This window comes from Aquarana catesbeiana, linkage group LG06, assembly GCF_042186555.1.
Source record: "Aquarana catesbeiana isolate 2022-GZ linkage group LG06, ASM4218655v1, whole genome shotgun sequence".
Lineage (NCBI taxonomy): Eukaryota > Metazoa > Chordata > Amphibia > Anura > Ranidae > Aquarana > Aquarana catesbeiana.
The window spans coordinates 391662631-391686997 of NC_133329.1; the positions used below are offsets into that span (position 1 = coordinate 391662631).

The 24367-nt window shown below is 43.0% G+C and overlaps 1 protein-coding gene across 1 annotated transcript in view; it reads left to right on the forward strand.

Annotated features, from left to right (window-relative positions):
- Positions 1-24367, forward strand: part of CFAP65 (cilia and flagella associated protein 65) — a 126800-nt gene that overhangs the window by 8460 nt on the left and 93973 nt on the right. The window contains exons 3-7 of the mRNA XM_073634344.1: positions 2346-2530; positions 8153-8255; positions 11659-11825; positions 19213-19412; positions 21524-21663. Of these exons, the coding sequence (XP_073490445.1) occupies positions 2346-2530; positions 8153-8255; positions 11659-11825; positions 19213-19412; positions 21524-21663 (795 nt within the window). The remainder of the gene's footprint in view (positions 1-2345; positions 2531-8152; positions 8256-11658; positions 11826-19212; positions 19413-21523; positions 21664-24367) is intronic.

The window sequence follows — 24367 nt, forward strand, 5'->3', positions numbered from 1 at the left end:
TCCCGCCCCAGAATCCGATCGCATTGGTTGTTCGCACCCATGCGATCCGATTCTGCAAATCGCAATGCGTTTTGCAAAACAATTTTTGGTTAACTTAATATACACACCCACAGCGGTTTACGTGAGCAGGGTGCGATTTTGATGCGGAATTCGCGGTGAGTTCTGCACTGCATCAGTGTGAACTGAGCCTAAAGCGTAACTAAACCCACCCCCTTATTCTTTTCCTGGTACAATGTTTTTATTGAGGTATGAAAAAGGGGAAACCAGATAACAAATTCCCACACGGGATAGGGACATAAAACATAAAAAAGAAATTCACGTAGAAGTACATAATAAAACATATATTATGAGGGTATAGATTATAAACTGACATCGACCCACCAGCCAGGGCCGGGGGTCAGTGCGTTATGCCCGAGCCTTGAGACCCAGGGGCTATGGCAGACAAGGGGGAGCGGCGTTGTCCGCAGAACAGGGAAGAGAAAAACAATAAAAAACAAACCAAAAAACCAAAACAAACAAAAAACACGTACAACAGTGGGGGGGGGGGGGGGGGGTGTTAGGTGTAGAACAGAGCGGCGAGGAAGAGGCCCAGAAACAGAGAGGAAGTGGTATTGGGAAAGAGAAAGGAGGGTCCCCCAGGCTGGAAATGGGGTCAAATTAAATTTAGCGTCCCAGACTAGTCGGATGTAGATTAGGGAGTTCGTAGGACCACCACGGGGCCCACCCCTTAAGGAATTTTGCATGGGAGTCGTGGAGGGCGCTGGACATTTTTTCGTGGTCATAAGAGCCCTTTCACATCTGAGCATTTGGTAGCTTGAAGCCTCAAGCTACCAAACGCTTGAGGGGAAAAGATCCATTATTCTCTATGGAGATGGTTCACATCTCCACTCCAAGTCACCTGAAGCCAAACGCATGAAGCTCAAACAAGTTCTGGACCCTTTTTTGTGGCGTGAATCGGGCAGATTTGGACGTTTTTGGAGCAGGAAGCAGATGACAAAATCTAAAAACATAGCAACAAATGATGAAACAGATGATCATTTTTCCTATTGGCTAATAAAAAAAAAACGTCAAAGCTCAAAAACGTCAGAAAACGCTCAAATATGCCCAAAAGAAGCGCAACAAAACGCCGGAAAAATGCTCAAAAACGCTACGCTCAGGTGTGAATGGGGCCTTAGGGTCGCCCCCCCTATTCTTTTTAACCAAGGAAGCTGCCATATTGGCCTCTGTTTGATCTGCAACTGCCATGATGCTGCACATGTGATCCGTTATGACACCAGTCATTTGATGGTTTGACAGTTTGGTTGAAAGCACAAGCAAATGTGACAGTTTGCATTTCCAGCATTCTAGGAATGTAACTGCTTTTTCAAAACTGTTCAATAATGGGTTTAGTTCCAACCATGTGGCTGTAATTTTGTCCCCCCCCCTCCCCCGAAAGGTGCCAAATGTGGCTGTGAAGGGGGGGGGGGGGGACGCAAACAAGAGGGTCTTCCCCTTTTGGGTGGAGCTCCATGTTAACGATTGTAAATCTAAATGCTTTTTTCACAGATTCAGGTTGGGAATTTCCTTCCAAATCAAATTAGAGAGCAATGTATAAAACAAGAATCCTCTTAAATACATACTGTATATGAAAAGTTTTCGACCCAGGTATTTAGACCACCTTGATTTTTCTCTGTTCTGATTGGCCTGTGTGGTGGGTAGGGCCAGTCCACCCTGCCATGACTTGGAGGAGACTTATGCCCCGTACACACGGTCGGACATTGATCGGACATTCCGACAACAAAATCCATGTTTTTTTCCGACGGATGTTGGCTCAAACTTGTCTTGCATACACACGGTCACACAAAGTTGTGGGAAAATCCCATCGTTCTGAACGCGGTGACGTAAAACACGTACGTCGGGACTATAAACAGGGCAGTAGCCAATAGCTTTTGTCTCTTAATTTATTCTGAGCATGCGTGGCACTTTGTGTGTTGGATTTGTGTACACACTATCGGAAATTCCGACAACGGATTTTGTTGTTGGAAAATTTTATAGCTAGCTCTCAAACTTTGTGTGTCGGAAAATCCGATGGAAAATGTGTGATGGAGCCTACACACGGTCGGAATTTCCGACAACAAGGTCCTATCACACATTTTCCATCGGAAAATCCGACCGTGTGTACGGGGCATTACACTCTTTATCTGCCCCTCCAGGCTTCCAGCTGTCTACATCACCAGCACCCCCACCTGACTGGGCGGGTATAGCAAAGGCAAAATACCAGGAAAGGCGAAATCTAATCAGAATAATCTTCAGCTTTAAATAATGTGCTGTGTTGATGTAACATGTTTTGGCTATGTGTGTTGCAGAGAAACGTCTCCTCTGAGCTGCAGTCCCGATCCATGTCTCGCAGGAAAGGGAAGGAGAAGGACAACATCCTGGGGTTGGAGGTCCTTCAATGTCTACACTGGCAGAACTGGGAGCTCGGGAAGGAGTACACCAAACACCTCCTTCTGAAGAATGTCCGCCTGAGGACACAGAAGGTGAAGTTCAGGTGAGATAATTTCTTAAATGTGGACCATCTCATTTTCAAGGCTCTAGAGAACTCAAGGAATTATCTGTATTGAGTGACGTTACTGTCCCTCTTCTTCACCTCGTCCAATCAGAGAACTCCTTCTATTCATTGTGAATTATAATTCTATTAACCGCTCGCTGATCGTATCACTTACATATACAGCGGCAAGGCAGGCTCTACTGCGCAGGATCAAGTACCTAGTATGTGATCCAGCACTTCCGGGTTGGGGGTGCGCAGTATAATCACAGTGGGAGCTGATCGGCAGGTACCGCGGACTCGATGTCCGCCGCCACCCAACAATCGTTTCTTTACACAGGCAGAACAGTCTTTTTTATTGGATATGTTTTATAGCAGGAAGTAAAAAAATATATATATTTTTTTTTTCAAAATTGTTGCTCTATTTTTTTTGTTTATAACGCAAAAAATAAAAACTCAAAAATAATAGGTATGAAGGTAATGGAGCCGATCCCCCACTCCCAGGTGCAGCGTCACACGTCACAGCGTATAGCGTCATACATGGATGATTGCCTCACAGCCACGCCCCGACATGTTTCGTCACAAAGACTTAATCATGGGATAATCATGGGAAAAAATAAAAACTGCAGCGGTGATCATATATCACCAAAAGAAAGCTCTATTTGTGGGAAAAAAAGGACATCAATTTTGTTTGGGTACAGGGTCGCATGAACGTGCAACTGTTAAGTTAAAGTAACGCAGTGCCGTATTGCAAAAAATGGCCTGGTCATTGGTGGGGGGGGGGGTAAATCTTCCAGAGGCCAAGTGGTTAATGGTGGCAGTGCTGATTAAAGTGGGGTTCCACCCAAAAAAACAAAAATACATGAAAAATCCTAAAAAAAAAAACAAAAAAACATTTGGATATTTTTTTTTTTTAACTTACCTCTAAATGCCTGTTGCTAGGGTGTCCCTCGTAGTCTGCCCCTTCCAGTGCCTGGGCTGGTGACATCACTTCCCCCTCGGCACAGGAAGGGCTCCGCTCTGCTCCCTCCCTCCTGTCAATCATCTGGGACCCATTACAGGTCCCAGGTGACTGAGCGGCCAATCATGGCACACAGCCCAGCGCCCACAGTTGCAATGCCGGCGCCGCTGAACGGAGGGGGAGACGAGCGGGGCTTCAAACCCCCGCATCGCTGGACCCAGGGACAGGTAAGTGTCCAATTAAAAGTCAGCAGCTGCAGTATTTGTAGCTGCTGACTTTTAATTTTTTTTTTTTTTTTTACTGGACACCCTGGGTGGAACTCCTCTTTAAGTGGTCATTGTGCAATGGGGCAGCTGTTCGCATACAACCTGAGCAGGACCCAGAAGACTGAGGCTATTACTATAGTAGCATCAACTACTATAATAATTTTCAGCTTCCCCAGCAGCCTATCAGATATGAAATATCTACATGCATTGTGCCAAGCTGGACCAATGTAAGTGTGCAATACAGACAATCAGTTTTAGACCTCATGCACATGTAAACACGTCTAAACACCTGTTAATGCTGGGCGCGCTTAGTGCTTGAGCGTTAATTCATTTCAATGGCCAGAATAAATTTGACACGCCTAAATGCACCTAAACACGTTACAGGCATTTACAAGCGTCAAATGCTGCTGCCAGGAAGAAAGGTTTCTAGGAGAGCTGGGCAAACGCCATGTGTGCAACTGTGCATGAGGCCTTAAAGTCTTACCATGCCCAATAAAAAAATGTAATATATTTCAACTTGCTGTTCCCTGCAGTGGCTGCATTCGTTTTCTTTTTCAAGCTCTTTAAAAAAAAAAAAAAAAAAAAAACTGTGCCCTTGTAGCCACGGCATCCCAATACACATACATGGGCTGCCTGCGCGCGGCACCTCATGGCTCAAGCTGCATAAAAACACATGGCCCATTTACAGACTACGGGCCTCAATGCCGTGTAAAAGAGGCCTTAACCACTTCTTGATCACACTATAGCTAAAAGATGGCTACAGCGCGGTCGTCCAGTTCAGGGAGGGTATCTATAGATGTCCCTTGGACACAGCTCATTACAGATTGGGGTAAAGGGCCAATCACAGCAGCCCTTTACCATGTGATCAGCTGTGTCCAATCACAATGTAAATAGACTTGCCAGTTATCAGCTCTAAGGATGAGCTCCGGCTTGTTTGCAGACCCCACGTGCAGAGAAGTTGGCACTGCGCTGCGCTAATCACAGGCAGTGAGACATTGTCCTGATGTGTGGCTGCAGAGATCGGGAAATGTCTCACTGCCTGTGATTAGCGCAGCGCTGTGCCGACTTCCTGGCGGGCTCTGCACGTGGACTGTGCGAACACGCCGGAGCTCATCCTTAATCAGCTCTCCTTTCCTCCCACGCTGTGTCTGTGGGAGGAAAAGAAAGCCGATAACCAGCAAGACTGTCAGAACATCGTTACACTGATTATCAGTGCCCTGATTATCAATGCAGCCCCATTAGTGCCGTCTATCAGTGCCTGCTCATCAGTGCCCCCTAATCAGTACCCATCAGTATCGCCTCATTAATGCCCATTAGTGCCGCCTCATCAGCGCCCATTGTTGGACTTCAGGGGCGCCTGCAACTGCTGCTGTTTCTAAGCCACGGTTTTACATGCCTGTTGAACACAGGCTTCAGGTGTTTTTCTTTTGTCTAATCGATACTATCTCCACTTTGAGTGATTCTTACACCCCAACTGGGAACTATGGCAGTTTTGTCTGTTTTAAACGATTTAGTTACACAATTTGGATGATTCTTACCGAATCGATCTTTCCACCACAGCTTTTTCTGCAACACCTCCATTCAGGTGCCCCCGCTTTAATATTGATTTCATTAAATAACTGTCTCTGTCTGCCCCCTACAACCATAGATGCGGTACAGGGCTTTGTGGCTTTTTTTGGGGTGCTCCTCTCCTGTCGCGATTCTCATCGGGAGCTAGGTGATCCTACAATTTTGGCACAGGCCTATATCATTTCCCTGAGGAAGCCAATGCTTTGACGAAACATGTAGGAATTGATTACCTGTGCTACTGGCCTTCTAAACACCCAGGCATGTTCTTTTCTCCCCCTTTTTTATAAATCAAATATATGTACCGTATTTGTCAAACACCCCTGTATATTTATACATTGATGTCTATGTCTTCTTTCTATATATGTAAATAAAGTATATTGATATTTTATGTACCTTTTGTAATTTCCTTTCTACTGGCACCGTTATAATCCCCTCTCTCGATCTCTACTAATTTTTGCCAAATTAATTGGGATGAGGTGCCGTATCCTTTGAGGATTCGCCAGCCATACTCCTTTCCTCCTCATCAGTGCCTACCAGTGTCCCCTAATCAGTGCCCATCAGTGTCGCCTCATTAATGCCCATCAGTGCTGCCTCATCAGTGCCCATCAGCGCAAATCAGTGAAGAAGAGAAATTGCTTATTTGCAAAATTTTATAACTGAACCTAAGAAAAATCTTTTTTCTTTGTTTAAAAACCCAGTGGTTCTTAACCACTTCAATACTGTACACTTTCCCCCCTTCCTGCCCAGGACAATTTTTAGCTTTCAGCGCTGTCGCAATTTGAATGACAATTGCGCGGTCATACAACGCTGTACCCAAACTACATTTTTATCATTTTCTTCCCACAAATAGAGCTTTCTTTTGGTGGTATTTGATCACCTCTGCGGTTTTTCATTTTTGCACTATAAACTAAAACAATTAAAAAAAAAAAACTAAAAAAACCCAAAAACCGATGGGCACTGATAGGCGGCACTGATAGGATATGGAATGGATAGGCAGTACTGATGAGGAGCTACTGACAGGCATTACTGAGTGGCACTGATTGGCACTTTGATGGGGTACTGACAGGCATTACTGATGGGGCACTGATTGGCGCTTTTTTTGGGCACTGATTGGCGCTTTTTTTGGGCACTGATTGGCACTGTTGTGGGCACTGACAGGCATTTATTATGGGGACAGGCTGGCAGGTGTTGGGCACTGATTGGCAGCTGATGGGCACCTTTTGATGGGGGTTGTGCTGATAATCAATGTACTAATTATCAGCACAGACCCCCCCTCTGACAGGGAGAACCGCCGATCGGCTCTCCCTGTCAGCGTGAACTGAGGAAAGCTGTTTATCGGCACTTCCTGGTTCACGCGATGATCAGCTGTGATTGGTCACAGCTGATCACGTGGTAAAAAGCCTCTGTCAGAGGCTTCATACCACGATCGGAGTTGCAGTGTGTCAGACTGACACACAGCACCCCTGGTCGCCGCGCTGCACACCCCCGTGGGCGACTGTGTTATGCTGATCACGTCATATGACGTCCAGTCAGCATATCACAACCACTTTGCCGCCGTCATTCTGCTATATGGTGGGAGGCAAGTGGTTAAATACCACAAAAAAAAAGCTTTATCTGTCTCAAAAAAATGATAAAAGTTTAATTTGGGTCCAGTGTAGCATGACTGCAATTGTCATTCAAAGTGTGATAGCACTGAAAGCTGAAAATTGGCCAGGGGAGGAAGGGGGTGAAAGTCCCAGTATTGAAGAGGTTAATTAGGGATATGAAACCATTTTGTAGACATGTTACTACCTTCAAGTGCTAACCATGGCACCCTTGCCTTAGTTTGCTGGCCCCTGCACTGTTGTCTCACAGTGGAACTGAAGGCAGAACTTTTTGTTCCTTATGGATAAAGTAAGGGAGGGTTATAACCCCTGTCATTTTTTTCTTTTTTGACATCTGTGTCCCACTGGGGGGGATTTCCCTTCACTTCCTGTCCCATAGCCAAAACAGGAAGTGAGAGAAAATCCCCACCCTCAAGTAAAACCTCATTTACGTGAATGGATCCAACTCGGCTGGTGTTATAGCTCCCAACTGTCCCTGATTTTGAGGGACTGTCCCTGATTTGGAGCAATGTCCTTCTCTCCCTCATTCCTCCTCATTTGTCCCTCATTTTGGTCTGATCTGTATAGTTGTATATAAAATGCACTTTTAATCTATGAAAAAGAGGTTTCCAGCGCTAAACCTTTCATCTGATTTCTAAATTGCTGCATTTGTAAATTCCAAAAGCCAATATAAAGGAATAGTAGTGGTAAAAAAGCAATTGTGGGTTTAACCAATCTTGTTTTTTTGTACAATTCTCCTTTAAGGGGGCGTGGCAAGGGGTGTGTCCTTTGCCTGCATACTTTTGTTGATAGGTGTCCCTCATTCCCATCTCAAAAAGTTGGGAGGTATGCCTGTGTACACCCCCAGCTACTGCATCTACAGCTAAAGGGGGAGCGATTGGGGGGGGCGTTTCAATCACTAGTGTGAACAAGCCCTTACAACAAGTGAGTAATAAAAGAAAGAAGATGACTGGTTGCATCAAAATCAGTTTTACATTCGGAGACTTGCATGCAATGGGGTTGATTTACTAAAACTGGAGAGTGCAAAATCTGGTACAGTTCTGCGTAGAAACCAATCAGCTTCCAGGTTTTATTGCCAAAGTTTAATTGAACAAGCTGAAGTTAGAAGCTGATTGGCTGCCATGCACAGCTGCTCCATATTTTGCACTCTCCAGGTTTAGTCCCTTATAGGCTAATTACTCTGATAATCCCGCATTTTATTAACCAATAATCTTCTGTTTCACAGCCCTCCTGTCACCACCTTCTTCAGTACATTGTTCCCTCAGATGGTCACACTGAGTGCCGGGACTTCATTCTCCCTCCCCATCACATTCCGAGCCCTGGAGAAGGTACAGTCTTCTGATGTATACATGACTGATCTACGTGTCCTATGAAGGCAATCTGTCAAATTTGCAATTTATAGTCCATTACACATGACATATAATCTTGGACATTGTATATGTATAAATCCAGGAAGACCTTGCAAGGAAAGTCAATGTTCACCTAAAGTAAAACTAAAGGCAAACATTTTCCCTTTTTTAGATAAAGGGAAGGTTATAACCCTTTAATTTTTTATATTCTGTGCCCCATTTGGGAGATTTCCCTTTACTTCCTGTCCCACAGCCAAAACAGGAAGTGAGAGGAAATCTCTCCAAAGTGAGGAATTCCTATGTTGTCGCCAGAACTAGTGCTCCCTCTGGAAGATTTCACCTCTATTCCTGTTCTGGTGACAACCTAAAATGTGTGATTGTCTTTCACTTTGAGTGATAATAGTAAACAGGATAAATAGAGAGGATGAATCCCCCTAATGGGGGCACAGACAGCGATAAAACCTGATGGGGGGTTCTAATCCCTCTCCACTCTACTTTAATATAATCATGAGCAAACCATAGAGTTAAGCTGGCCATACATTATAGAAATTTCTTGTTCAATTTCCTTTAGAGCCCTTTCACACTGGGGCGGGCGGCGGCGTCCGAGAAAGGGTTAAATACCACCGCAAAGCGCCGTCCCATTGATTTCAATGGGCAGGAGCGGTAAAGGAGCGGTATACACTCTGCTCCTTCACCGCTCAGAAGATGCTGCTAGCAGGACTTTTTTACCGTCCTGCCAGCGCACCGCTCCAGTGTGAAAGCCCTCGGGGCTTTCACACTGGAATGAAAGTAGAGGCACTTTCAGGTCGGTTTGCAGGCGCTATTATTAGCACAATAGCGCCTTCAAACCGCCCCAGTGTGAAAGGGCTCTTAGATTTTCCTTCAACTATGTAATGCAAGGACCTGCCAGATTGCATACGAACTGAAAGTGTTTAGATGTGACCTTGTATTATATGATTTTGGTAAATCTGAAGGAAAATAGTACAACAAAAATGGGATAATGTATGGCCAGCCTTAGCCATTGCTGATCATTCTTTCTTAAAATGCTAGCTGCCTGGCTGTCATAATGATGTATTTAATGCTTCCTGGGTCACTGACCTAACAAAAAATGTCTAGAGATAAAGAAACCTGATACTGATTTACAGCATTCATGTTTCTGCGCTTGTGACCAGACACACCCAGACAACAAGGTCAGCAATGGCAGCCCCCATACCATTCCCATTACAGAGTTGCCTATGATAAAAGAACACCAATGATTTGGGGACCAGATCTGCCACCAGTGCATCTCATGTATGGTGCTCTGCTGCCATCTTGTGGTAGAAGGCAGGAAAAGCATACCACTTTTCCTGTGTTTAAAGTGACACTAAAGGTTCGGGTTTTTAAAAAAAACAAAAAACAAACATATCATACTTACCTCCACTGTGCAGCTCGTTTTGCACAGAGTGGCCCCAAACCTGGTCTTCTGGGGTCCCTCGACGGCTCTCGCGGCTCCTCCCCACATTTAGATAACTCCCTAGGAGAAGCGCTCTTTCAAGGGGGATTACCTTGCGGGCGCGCTCCCGAGTCCAGCATTCCGCGTCCATAAACGCCGAATGCAGGACTCGGCCCCGCTCCCTGACGGCCGCATCATTGGATTTGATTGACAGCAGCGGGAGCCAATGGCTGCGCTGCTACCAATCTATCCAATCAAGAGCCACGAACCCCGGGCAGAGAGAAAACGCGTCCCCGTGAGACAAGTTCTAGGGGTCAGGTAAGTAAAACGGGAAACGGGGGGGGGGGGGGCTGGGGGGCCGGTCACGGACAGGTGTTTTTTCACCTGCATTAAGGTGAAAAGACACGAACCTTTACAACCCCTTTAAGAACAAAACGGGGGAGATTGGTACACTGAAAATCTGGTGCAGCTGTGCATAGTAACTAATCACCTTCTAAGGCAGGCCATAGACGAGCCAAAATACGAACGTTCTTTCGATTGAAAAAAATTAAAATGGCGCATAAGATTGTGCCAAAATTTGTTTTGTTTTTCAAAACAAAATCCACCATGTCGGATCAGGCACTTTCGATTGCTACACGTCAATCACATGTCGCAGCTTCCACACTAATGATGAGAAAAACAAATGACCAAGAATTTTCGTTCGGTTTTCGACTCGTACATCAGCTTGTTCAGTTAAAAAAATTGTAAAGCTTCATTTTTTTTTTCTCTTTAAATAACAAACATGTTATATTTACCTCCTCTGTGCAAGGGTTTTGCACAGAGTGGCCGCGATCCTCCTCTTCTGGGGTCCCCCCCGTGGCGCTCCTGACTCCTCCTTATCTCGAGTGCCCCCACGGAGAGCCGCTTTCCATGGGGGTACCCGTGCGGGCGTGCTCCCGAGTCCTGCTGCTGCGTCCATTGACACAGACAGCAGGACTCAGCCCCGCCCCCCCGCCTCCGTGTCACTGGATTTGATTGACAGCAGCGGGAGCCAATGGCTTCTGTGGTCGTTCCAGTCGCTGGAACGATCAGGTTCAGGTAAGAAAGGGGGGGGGGGGGTGTCTGAGAGAGAGCTGCACTAGGTTTTTTCACCTATGGTGGAAAACAGAGAGGGTTTACAGCCCCTTTAAAGTTCACTTTTTTAACAAAAAATTTAAAAAATGCAAATTTTTTTGCAAGTAAAAAAATGTGCATTTAATATCTTTTGTTTCTGGAGCCTCTAAAGCATTGCACCAGCGATCTGTCAGCGTATCTGTGTGCCTGTACATCAAAAGGGCAAGAAGACACAATCTGACAGGAAGACTCAATGAACTACCACAGCGTCCCACAGTGCTCCGCAGCGCCATGGTAGTTCATTGAAAACTACGTGTTGACAGCTGCAAAGGCTGTTGGGACTTGTCGTTTTCCTTTCACAGAGGACAGTGAATGAGTGACGCGGCCGGGTGGGCGGAGAACATCCCCGTTAGCTGTCAGATCGGGAAGAGTGGGGGCCGGGCTGTTCAAAACATGTTACGCGTTACACCCTAAATATGGGTGTAACATGTAACGTGTTAGGAAAGGTGAACTTATCCTTTACGCTTTGTCAGTAAAACCTGGAAGCTGATTGGTTACTATGCACAGCTGCACCAGACTTCCATCATCCAATCACGTGCAAGCAAAAATGCTATTTTTTTATTTTCCTTGCATATGATTGGATATTCTTTGCAAAGTGAAGCTTTACCTAATTTACTAAGTTTTGGAGCAACAGTCTATTTGCCTTTAGTAAATCACCCCCATTTTACTGTATCCTGCCCTATTTTGATGATACTTTCCATTGGAACCTTAATCATCCTCTTTAGGTCTGGTTATATATAAAATAGAGGTGACCCGTATTGATTCAGTGCATTCATATTCTGATCTTCTGTTCTATAGCGTGATTATGAAGACTCAATCACTTTCGAGACAGATGAAGGGATTTTGTCCGTCTCCTTGCAAGCTACACTCCCCCGCCACGCTGTCACCTTTCCGGAGGAGCTGACCTTACCTATGTGTGCCGTGTTTGACTCCTCGGAGGCCAAATTCATCTTGCAGAGCACATGGTAAGTGTTGTCATTCTATACCGAGAACTGCCTGGAAATTAGAGGTGCACCGAATGGAAATTTTGGTACCAAAACCGAAAATGTAGGATGGCCGAAAACCGAAACCAAAACTAAAAATGAAAGTTTTTAAAAAAATATATATTTTTTTTTTATATAGAATTGTAATATATTTGACTTTTTAATTATTATCATGAATGTAAATGTATTTGAATTTATTGTCGGCTATTATCAGCACCTTTAGAGCCCTTTCACACTGGGGCGGGCATCGGCGGTAAAGCGCTGCTATTGTAAGCGACGCTTTACCGTCGGTATGCGGCCGCTAGCGGGGGCGGTTTTACGCCCCCGCTAGCGGCCGAGAAAGGGTTAAATACCACCGCAAAGTTCCTCTGCAGAGGCGCTTTGCCGGCGGTATAGCCGCGCCGTCCCATTGATTTCAATGGGCAGGAGCTGTGAAGGAGCGCTATACACTCCGCTCCTTCACCGCTCCGAAGATGCTGCTAGCAGGACTTTTTTTACCGTCCTGCCAGCGCATCGATCAAGTGTGAAAGCCCTCGGGGCTTTCACACTGGAATGAAAGCAGCGGCACTTTCGGGTCGGTTTGCAGGCGCTATTATTAGAGCAATAGCGCCTTCAAACCGCCCCAGTGTGAAAGGGCTCTTAGCGTTCAAGAAAAATGCATCCCTTTAGGCCGGGTTCACACTATTGCGAATTGGATGTGGGATCCCCGCATCCAATCTGTAATAGCAGGAGAGTGACCGGTTCTCTATGGAGCCGGTTCACACATCTCCGCTGCGGCGCAAATTTGCACAGGAGCCCTGTGCGTCTTTTGGTCCATTTCAGGTCCAAATTCAGCCCAAAATTTCGGGCTGAAATCGGACCTGAAAGGGTGAACGAGGACGCACCGAACCCCTGCTGTGAGCCGCATTAGCATGCAGTGTGAACCCAGCCTCAAATTCTATTTATGTCTTCACACTGGTCTGTTGCACTTCCATTGTGGTGTTAAAAATCCTGTTTGCTGCATTTTTGGTCAGTAAAAAAAAAAATAACGCACAAAAAACACACCTCCCCTTGAAATGCATTGAAAATGCAGCAAGAAGGCATCAATAACGCACCCGTGTTACATTTTTGATGCGGTTTTTGAGTCACTTGACCCATGAAAAACACACCATAGCATAGTATAATCAACGTAAAGTCACTCCAAAGTCACATGAATTTTTGGTGTCATTATCGGTACCTTTTTTCTCTTATCGGCAAAATGGCAATAACACCATTTTCGCCCGATATGTTTCGTCCGCTGACATTTTCGTGCATCTCTACTGAAAATCATCGACCACCTTCTAAATATACAAATAAATGGAAAGTGTGAAATTATTTTTTTAAGCTGATCTCTACTTTTACTGTCACTTTAACTGATTTGTTTGGGCTGAACCGGCCCAAAAAGGACTATTTCCTTCAACAGGTGCAAAAGTTCGGCTTGCTGTATAAACTATATGTAACCTCACCTACATACAGTATACAGCGCTGTGTTCCAGATATGGGACACAAACTTACCACCCCACACCCGGAACAAAAATAAGTCCGGCTGAGTGCTGCAATTAGTGGGTCCTTTTCTTGGGGTTATGCATGACACCTCAAAGCCCCCCTCTCTTTTTCTCATTCTCTTTCTGTTAATACTTTTAATTTGGGAGGTGGTGTCAATCTTTATCTAGCTGCACTCCCCACGTGAGATACATAATGCAACTACTGACAATTACAGGCATGCAATGAAAGCAGGAACATTTTGACAAATACAGATAATAGATACAGTAGCATTTTGTTTGAATCTATGTGCTTACCTCCTAAGGCATACAGTGGAACCTTGGTTAACGAGTAACGCGGTTAATGAGCGTTTTGAAAGACGAGCAACTTTTTAAAAAAATTCTGACTCGGTTTGCAAGTGTTGTCTTGTAAAACGAGCAAAATTCAAGCTAATGGGGTGTGCAGTACCGCATTTGGCCAGAGGTGCGGGGGTGCCGGTGACGCTCTGAAACGGTTCGGAGCCGTTCAGAAATACGCGGAATCACTCAGAAATACTCGGAAATACTCAGTTCCCGAGTGTTTCCGAGCCTTTTTTCCAATTCAGCCGAGCTGTCCCTGAGTATTTCTGAGGCTCTCTGGCGCCCCCCCCCCACGTCTGGCCACATGCGGTATTGCATGCAATAGAAGTCAATGCGGAACGAATTATCTTCGTTTCCATTGACTTCTATGGAGAAACTCGCTTTGATATGCGAGTGCTTTGGATTACAAGCATTCTCCTGGAACGGATTATGCTCGTAATCCAAGGTTCCACTGCATTGGAATCTCAGGCAGAGTCGCAGGATTCTACCTGCAATTCCAGAATTGTTGCAAAATGTGCAATGCACTCGTGGAGCCATAATGTTGCTGCGATTGTTGTGTTGACAAAACGCACAAACATCTCGGCAAAATACGTAACTCCACGTGCACCTGGCTCAGTGACAAAATTTGGTACATGAGCTCCTTTGGTGTGTTTTTGAAACAGAGGGAGGCCCATTCAAAATAAATAGTGGCACTTCAAAAACGCACAAAAAAAAACATGAAAAATGCGACGTGACAACAAATTTTGAACAAGGCTTCAAAACCAGTTACATACACAAAAAAAAAAAAAAAAAAAACCATATAGCAAATTACCTTCATAATCAAAATTAAAAACATCTCTGTGTCCTTCTGTTCCACCCAAAAAAAGATCAAAAGGGCTTGATTTACTAAAGGCAAATAGACTGTGCACTTTGTAAAGTGTAGTTGCACTCTGCAAGAGCAGTTGCTCCAGAGCTTAGTAGATGAGGGGAGGCTCTGCTGACTTTCATCATCCAATCATATGCAAGCAAAAATGCTGTTTTTTTTTGTTTTGCTTGCACGTGATTGGGTACTCTTTGCAAAGCTCTGGAAAAACTGCACTTTGCAAAGTGCATAGCCTATTTGCCTTTAGTAAATCAACCCCAAAATGTTTCAGTGCTTTATATTCCCTTCGCAATACTTCTGACACCTATATTATCGAAAAATCTTTTGTGCAATGTGATCCTCCAAAAAGGAATCACGCAATGGGAGGGAATCCATGCAATTAATAATCAGCCAGTATATCATAGGAGGAGAGCATCATCCCGATTGCTCACATGAATTACACAAAGGATTTAACCACTTGCCGACCGGCTCACGCCGATACACGTCGGCAAAGTGTCGCGGGTGCGCAAAACGCCGTAACCGCACGTCACTGCGTCATCGGCTGCTAGCTGGCTTGGGCACGCGGGTCCCGTGGACTCGATGTCCGCCGGTGGCCTGCGATTGTGGCACGGAGAAGCAGAATGGGGAGATGCCTATGTAAACAAGGCATTTCCCTTTTCTGCCTAGCAACATGACAGGGATCTACTGCTCCCAGTGATCGGGAGCAGTGATCTCTGTCATGTTCTAGGGAGCCCATCCCCCTACAGTTAGAACACACACACACTTAACCCCTTGATCGCCCAATAGTTTTTAACCCCTTCCCTGCCAGTGACATTTGCACAGTAATCAGTGCATTTTTATAGCATTGATCGCTGTATAAATGTCACTGGTCCCAAAATAGTATCAGAAGTGTCTGATCTGTCCACCGCAATGTCGCATTCAGGATAAAAATCGCAGATCACCATCATTACTAATAAAAAATAATTAATATTATGTACTATTTTGTAGACGCGCTAACTTTTGCGCAAACCAATCAATATACGCTTATTGCGATTTTTTTTTTTTTTTACCAAAAATATGTAGAAGGATACATATTGGCCTAAACTGAGGAAGAAATTTGTTTTTTGTTTATTTTTTTTTGTGATATTTATTATAACAAAAAGTAAAAAAAAGTTGCTTTTTTTTCAAAATTGTCGCTCTTTTTTTGTTTATAGCGCAAAAATTAAAAACCGCAGAGGTGATCAAATACCACCAAAAGAAAGCTCTATTTGTGGGAAAAAAAGGACGTTAATTTTGTTTGGGTACAGCGGTGCACGACGTCGCAGTTGTCAGTTATTGCAAAAAATGGCCTGGTCATCAACCACTTCAGCCCCAGAAGAATTTACCCCCTTCCTGACCAGAGCACTTTTTACGATTCGGCACTGCGTCGCTTTAACTGACAATTGCGCGGTCGTGCGACGTGACTCCAAAACAAAATTGACGTCCTTTTTTTCACACAAATAGAGCTTTCTTTTGGTGGTATTTGATCACCTCTGCGGTTTTTATTTTTTGCGCTATAAACAAAAAATAGCAACAATTTTGAAAAAAACACATTATTTTTTACTTTTGCTATAATAAATATCCCCCAAAAATATATAAAAAAAACATTTTTTTTTCCTCAGTTTAGGCCGATCGTATTCTTCTACATATTTTTGGTTAAAAAAAAATCGCAATAAGCGATTATTGATTGGTTTGCGCAAAAGTTATAGCGTTTACAAAATAGGGGATAGTTTTATGGCATTTTTATTAATATTTTTTTTTTTTACTAGTAATGGCGGCGATCAGCGATTTTTATTGTGACTGCGACATTATGGCGGGCACATCGGACATTTTTGACACATTTTTGGGACCATTGTCATTTATACAGCAATCAGTACTCTAAAAATGCACTGATTACTGTGTAAATGACACTGGCAGTAAAGGGGTTAACCACTAGGGGGCGATGAAGTGGTTAAGTGTGTCCTAGGGGAGTGATTCTAACTGTAGGGGGGATGGGCTAGCTGTGACACGTCACTGATCTCTGCTCCCTATGACAGGGAGCAGAGATCAGTGACACTGTAACTAGGCAGAACGGGGAGATGGTTGTTTACATTAGCATCTCCCCGTTCGTCATCTCCATGAGGCGATCGCGGGTATCCCCGCGGCGATCGAGTCCGCGGGACCCGAGACCCGACTCACGAAGCTCCCGGCTGGCGCGCACGCAATGGCACGGCGGGGAATTCAAATGGGACTTACAGGTACGCCCATTTGCCCAGCCGTGCCATTCTGCCAACGTACATCAGCGTGCGCCGGTCGGGAAGTGGTTAAGGGGATAAATTTTTCCGGGGCTGAAGTGGTTAAGCTTTGGCAATAAAACCTGGAAGCTGATTGGTTTCTATGCAGAACTGCACCAGATTTTGCACTTTCCAGACGGGAATTGTGTGATGACAGGCTGATGGCGGAAAATCCGACCGTGTGTACGCTCCATCGGACAATTGTTGTCGGATTTTCCGCGGACAAATGTTGGATGGCAAGTTTTAAAATTTTCCGCGGACAAATGTGTGTTGTCGGATTTTCCAAGCGTGTGTACACAAGTCCGTTGGACAAAATTCCAAATGGCAAACACGCATGCTCAGAAGCAAGGACGAGCCGGAAGCGGTCGGTCTTGTAAACTAGCGTTCGGAATGGAGAATTCACATTCGTGACGCGGCAAATTATGAAATCTGGAAATGCAGCGCACAATTCTCTTCTTCTTTAATGAGAGAATAATGAAGCTGCTTTGCTGGTGATACTGATGGAGTTATTGCAAACTAATTTTCAAAGGCTTTTTTTTCTAGTGATATCAAGAATAATATTATTATGCCTTTTTTTTTTTTTTTATTTGGGTAAGTTACCACAACACCATTATCCCGTAGTTTTTAAGATGAAAGATACAACTATGTTGGTGTCCCTTGTTAATTTTACATTGTATTTTTTAAAATGTAACTGCCGACTCCCAAACTGTCATTTGAAGTAAAACACAAAGCCAAGTATTATTCTACACAATTTTTTTATTGTGCATTAAAAAAAGAAAACAAATAAAATTAGACATGATATCTGCCAATAGAATTTAACCAAAAAGTGCATTCTATGCATCCAAAAATATAGAAATATATACCAAATCAAATCATTATTATTCAACCAAAAAAATAATGTCAAAGCAATCACTCCAAGGCCAATAATAAATAACACGTTATCTCCTCCGATTCCGCAACATGTCTGGTTGACGAACAACCGTTCAGAAACAAACTGAAAAGCGCGAAATGAAAAGCGCGAAATGAAAAGTGCGAATCAACACTCACCAAACTTCTACTAACACGAAATTAGCAGAAGGAGCTCAAAGGGTGGTGCTAAAGAGCTAAAAAACCACGTAGTACGTCACTACGTTCATGTTTGTTGGCCGACAATTCCTTGCCGTTTGTATGCAAGACAAGTTTGGAGCCAACGCCCTTCGGACAAAAGAAAAAATGCACTTTTTGGTTAAGTGCTATTCACGGTTTTGTTGGCCAACAATCCAATCGTGTGTACGAGGCTTTAGATTTAACCTAAGGTCATTCAGGCTTTGCAGCAAGTGCAAAATGTACCTGTTGATCCTGCCAGAAATGCAGTGTCCTTGTCGCTTATTGTGAGCTGAACAGAAAGCAAGACAGTGTAATCTTCCTTCTGTAATCTATTAATTTTGGCAGCTCCCATGTAATGGAGATGAACAAAAAGCGGACATGTTTGCAGTCAAGCCTGAGTGGCAACCTTGGCTCCTTCTGCAGATACAGTGGTGGGGTGAGTGTAGCCACCCAGGGACAAGAATTGTTAATCGCAGGTTTACCTGATGAAAAAAGGCGAAGCTCACAGTGTGCGGTGAAATCAGAGTAAGCAATTTCAGTCCAGGAGAGAAGCCGGTACAACTGTACAAGACTGAAGGGACGGCTTTAGGTCAGCTTTAAATTCACAGAGAAAATAAATATTGTACAGAAATTCTGATCGAAACTGGATTTTAACGTAGAAGTCGTATGGCAGTGGGGCATGCAGTATACAGGATCACTCAGCATTGTTATCATTTGCTTTGCCAGAACAAATTCTCCATTAGTGAACGGAAATAGGTAGGTATTTTGGATGACCACCCTTCTTGTAGGTACACCAACAGGGCCCTTAGATATCTGGAGACACCATGAAACGAGAAGCAGGTTGTGCATTCGTAAAATGTCTGCCTTTATTAGGTGTGTTACAGCTTATATATGGTTCAACATACCAATAGAAAGAGCGGAGGGGGGAGTGGTTAGTAAATGATGTATTGGTATAAAATATATGGTTATACAAGTCAGTAACCCCTAAAATACATTTATCATGAGGTTACAAGAGTCAACAGGCCATCTGGTTATGAGTCATAAGTCATGCATCCTGTCCCATGGTCTACAGAACAGAGAACAAATATTAATATAGTACAGTGCTTGTGCAAACATCTTTCTAAGCATTCTTTTATAGTTGCAGATTTAAGCTATCTTGTATACTGAAGTGGCAGAGCATATCAAAGCACATCAGTCACAATGGTTTGGGCATATTACTACAATTAGTATTATTCATATCAAGTATGAGCGCCGTATTCTGTGTTTTCCAGTGACTTGCAGACCCAGTTCCGATGGGACGTTCCGGAACCTTTCCTCCTGATCCCAGAAAGTGGCGTCCTCGACCCCAGATGTCAGATCCGCACCAAGGTCTTATTCCAGCCGCAGATTGCGCTTGTACACAATGTGATCGCCACGTGTCACTTTGGCCTGAACGAGGAATATAAAAAAAGCATACAGCTGACTGCAATTGGTGAGGAGGCCGATCGCCGGTAAACGAATAGTTAGCCGAGTCATTTGCAGGAGAACTTAAAGTGGTGTTCCGGCCGAAATGATCCTTTTTAAATAAAAATACCCCTATAATACACAAGCTTAATGTATTCTAGTAAAGTTAGTCTGTCAACTAAGGTCTGTTTTGTTAGTTTATAGCAGTAGTTTGTTATTTTATAAACTTACAGCAGCCTGTGGCCATCTTAAGTGTGGGCATCTGAAGCCAGACTGTAGTTCTTCCTGGATCTCATCCTTGCAGATCTCACACATGCTCAGTGCAGTACAAGCAGTGTAATAGGTTTCAGGTCAGGTTTCCATAGCAACGGCAGTGTCAGAGGAAGTTGCTGCCCCTTCCCGGAAGGCATTGCAAACAGGAAATGATGCGATGGGCCGCGGCCAGGGAGGAGGAAGTGAAAAATGAATACAGCAGATATACAGTAGCTGCTGAGAATTTTTTTTTTTAAATATCCAATTTGTTTACAGTGCCCAGTTTAGTGAGGGATGCTGAAGAGTTGTAAAAGTGGGTGGAACTCCACTTTAATAAAGCTAATATTATAGATTTTAAATCTAGCCATTATTGGATAGATCAGAACCAACCTACGTATGTACTCTCAATGATAAATAGAAACCACATCAACATAATGGACCACCTTTGGCATAGAAACAGCTTCCAAACATCATGGCAATGACTTCACAAAAATTTGATGGTATCCCGATGTTAAAGGCCAAAAGATATTTTCCCATGCAGTGGGGCTGTGTACGCAATGCACGGGTCAACTGCTCGTTTTGTCTGGGGGTGAGCAGAAAGCTTACACACACACCCAATCCCCTTGAAAATAGAGCTCCCCCACGGTCCAGCGGTGGACTGTTCCGGGTCTATGGAGCCTGCTCTGACATCAGGAACAGTCTACAATTCAACACTGCCGGGGGGGGGGGGGGCCTCACCGGTCTTGTGCTGGGAGGATCAGATAAGATCACCTCCTTTCTCCTCTACCCTAGAAAAAGATGAGCAGTTAACCCATTAAATACGGGCAAAGCTCCATTGCATGGGAAAAAAAATGTTTGCCCGATTTTGAGCTTTAACGCAAACTGGGGAGTATAAAAAAAATAGCAAACTAACATTTTCAGCAGGTAGCAGACAATTACATTTTGGTCTACATTCCCTTAATCCAGCCGTTTCCAGAGCTCCCCCACATTATTCCTCTTATTACAGAATAAGAAGGTCCCTCTTCCTCCATGCACTTTCTTATCCCACAGCTCTAGAGCGAGCAAAGTTCATAAAGACGTGGATGAGCGAGTTTGGGGGTGGAGGAACTTGACTGGCCTGTACAGAGTCCTGACCTCAACGCGATAGAACACCTTTAGGATGAATTAGAGCAGAGACTGTGAGCCAGGCTTTCTCGTCAAACATCAGTGCCTGACCTCACAAATGCGCTTCTGGAAGAATGGTCAAACATTCCTATAGACACACGCCTAAACCTTGTGGACGGACTTCCCAGAAGAGGTGAAGCTGTTATAGCTGCAAAGGGTGGGCCAACTCAATATTGAACCCTACGGACTAAGACTGGGATGCCATTAAAGTTCATGTGCGTGTAAAGGCAGGCGTCCCAATACTTTTGGTAATATAATGCATCTAAACCAGTGGTTTCCAAACTGCGGCCTTGGGGCCTCATGCAGCCATTTGCTTGTCTTTGTCGGGCCCTTGAGGCGATATTCCTGCCACTGACACCAACAATGAGACATAACTCCTCCCACTGACCCCAACAATGAGACATAACTCCTCCCACTGACACCAACAATGAGACATAACTCCTCCCACTGACATCACCTATTTCTCCCCCCAATACCAAAGATCTGGCAATATTTACTACCGCTGGGCACACTTCAGACCCCCTAAAATCTGAAGGACAGTAATCTGGCCCTTTCTTTGGAAAAGTTTGGAGACCCCTGGTCTAGACTACCGTCTACATTTAAAATTTGCAGATTGCTTTCCTCTGCTGTAGAGAAAATAGAATATTGTATTATTTTTACATCAATTTTAGACTTGAATTTAATCTATTAAATTGAATGACTAATTATAGTTTGTTGGTGCAGCCAAGTACCCCCATCTCTTGGTATCTGTTCCGGGAGACACAGGTGAGGATGCCTCAGAAGTGGGACCAGTTCTGCAGTTCGGCTGCATTGGAGTGGGCATGACGTCTGAGAAAAGTATTGAAATCTGTAACCTGTCAGTGGTATGTAATCATGTCTGTCTACTTCTGTCTGCCAAAATCTAAACTCCAGAATACACAAATATTGTGTATATCCATTCATCATGTATATTCTTACTTGGTGAGCTTTGTGTATTTCTTCCAGATTTGTGCAATAATCCAGTGCGAGACTTCCTGTAATAAAGACCGCTCACTGCTGCTCTCTCTCCCTGTGCAGAGTGACTGGTCTTGTCTTCGCCCCTCCTGTAGTTTTTTGCAGGCAGCCTGCAGTGGGTGGAGCCTGTTGGGCCCCTCCCACAGCTCTGCTGTCTGCACAGGCCATGTACAGCACAGTGATGATGTCACAGATAATTATAAGGTAATATTTGAGTTTGCAAAGGCATTTGCTACACACAAAGCAGATTTATATCCTTTGTGGCTATTGAGCAATATATTTAGATTTTGGTGCCTAGATTTTAAAGTAAATCTGTTGCAAACCTTAGCACTTGTTGATGAAATAATGACACATTAAAGATACATGAGCAGAAAAAGAAAATACATTTCAGAATAATTAGTAGTTCCAGAGATATAGTCGTAGACATGTGCACTGACAAAAAAATTGTTTGTTTTCGTTTCATTCGTTTTTTTGCTTTTTTTGGAAATTCGAAAACGCGGAAATCCGAAAATTCGGATTTTCACGTTTTAGAATTTTCAAATTTCCGAATTTTCAAATTTAGAATTTTTAAATTTTCACATTTCCGAATTTAGAATTTCTGAATATTCACAATTCCGAATTTCCGAATTTTAAAATTTCCGAATTTTTACATTTTCGAATTTCTGAATTTTCACATTTCCGAATTTCCGAATTTTCACATATTCGAATTTCCGAATTTTCACATTTCCGAATTTTGTATTTCCAAATTTTCACATTTTCGAATTTCCGAATCTTCAAATTTTCGAATTCCGAATTTTTGAATTTCAAATTCAGAATTTCTGAATTTTCGAATTTCGAATTTCTGAATTTTCGAATTTCCGAATTCGGAATTCGAAAATTCAAAAATGTGAAAATCCGAATTTGGAAAGAAAACTCCAATACCTATAATTTAATATTTATTATTAGTTATTATTTCAGATTTTCTGGTTTTTGAAATTTTCAGATTTTTATTCTTTTGAATTTTCAGATTTTCATTCTTATGTTTGGATTTTCAAACTTCCAAATTTTTGAATTTTCAAACTTCCAAATTTTTGAATTTTCAAATTTATGGAATTTCGAATATTCAAATTTCCTAATTTCAAATATTCGAATTTGCTAATTTCGAATTTCCGAGATTTCGAATTTCCAAAGTTCTGAGAATTCGGAAATTCAGAAATTCAAATTTTGTAAATTCCAAATTTCGGAAATTTAGAATTTTCCAATTTCTGAAACTTCGAATTTCTGAATTTAGGAAATTCCAAATTTCCGAAATTACGCTTTTCCGAAAATTTGGAAATTCGAAATTTGGAAATTTGAAATTTCGGAAATTGAAAAATTCAGAAATTTTGGAATTAACAAATTTGACAAAATTTGTTAAAAAACGAATTTGGAACTAAACGAATTGCACATGTCTAATAGTCAGTTGAAGTTATATGCACATCATGACCTTTTCTGTGAACAACAAGTTTGGCCCTACTTCATATTGGTCAATTAGTCTGGCAGCCATTGTAAGGACCAATAGGGAGGCTTAAAAGGCTTATGGGGCTAAATCAAGCTCAGTTTTTACAGAAGTGTAATAAATGTATTCCAGATATGTCTTCCTTAAAATAATTAAAGCCCAACTCTGGGAAATGTTTTTTTAATTGGCCTTGTCCCTTGCAAGTATTAACCACTTGCCGACCAGGCTTTTTCTGGCACTTTTTGTTTACAACTTTAAATCCGTAATTTTGATAGAAAATTACTTATAACCCCCAAACATTATACATTTTTTTTAGCAGAGACCTTAGGGAATAAAATGGCGATAATTGCAATTTTTTATGTCACACGGTATTTTGCAAACGCCAGTTTTTCTATAAAAAATAAATTTTTTTACCGTAAATAAAAAACAAAACGCAATAGTTACCCCAATTTTTTTGTATAACGTGAAAGATGATGTTACACCGAGTAAATAATTACCTAACATGTCACGCTTTAAAGTTGCGCACGCTCGTGGAATGTCAACAGACTACGGTACTTAAAAATCTCCATAGAAGACACTTTAAACCAGGGGTCTCCAAAGTGCGGCCCTTTGCTTGCCTTTATCCAGCCCTTGGGGCACTTTACCTTCCACTGATACAAGACACTATTCCTTCCACTGACACCAACAAACCAACAATGGGGTAATATTTGGGCTACTGACATCACTATTCCTCCCACTGACACCAACGATGGTGTGGCCCTTTGTTTAAAAAGTTTGGAGACCCCTGCTTTAAATGACTTTACAGGTTACCTGTTTAGAGTTGGGGAGGAGGTCTAGTATTAGAATTATTGCTCTACCTCACATGTGTGGTTCGAATACTGTTTACACATGCGTGCGTGACTTACGTATGCGTTTGATTTTGCTCGTGAGCACGGAGGAATGGGTGCGCTTTTAATTTATTTTTATTATTATTTATTTTACTTTTTTTTTTTTTTTTACACTGTCCCTTTCATTCTTATTTTTTATTTTTTTGATCGTTTTTATTCCTATTTCAAGTAATGAAAACATCCATTGTAATAGAAATAAGGATGACCGGT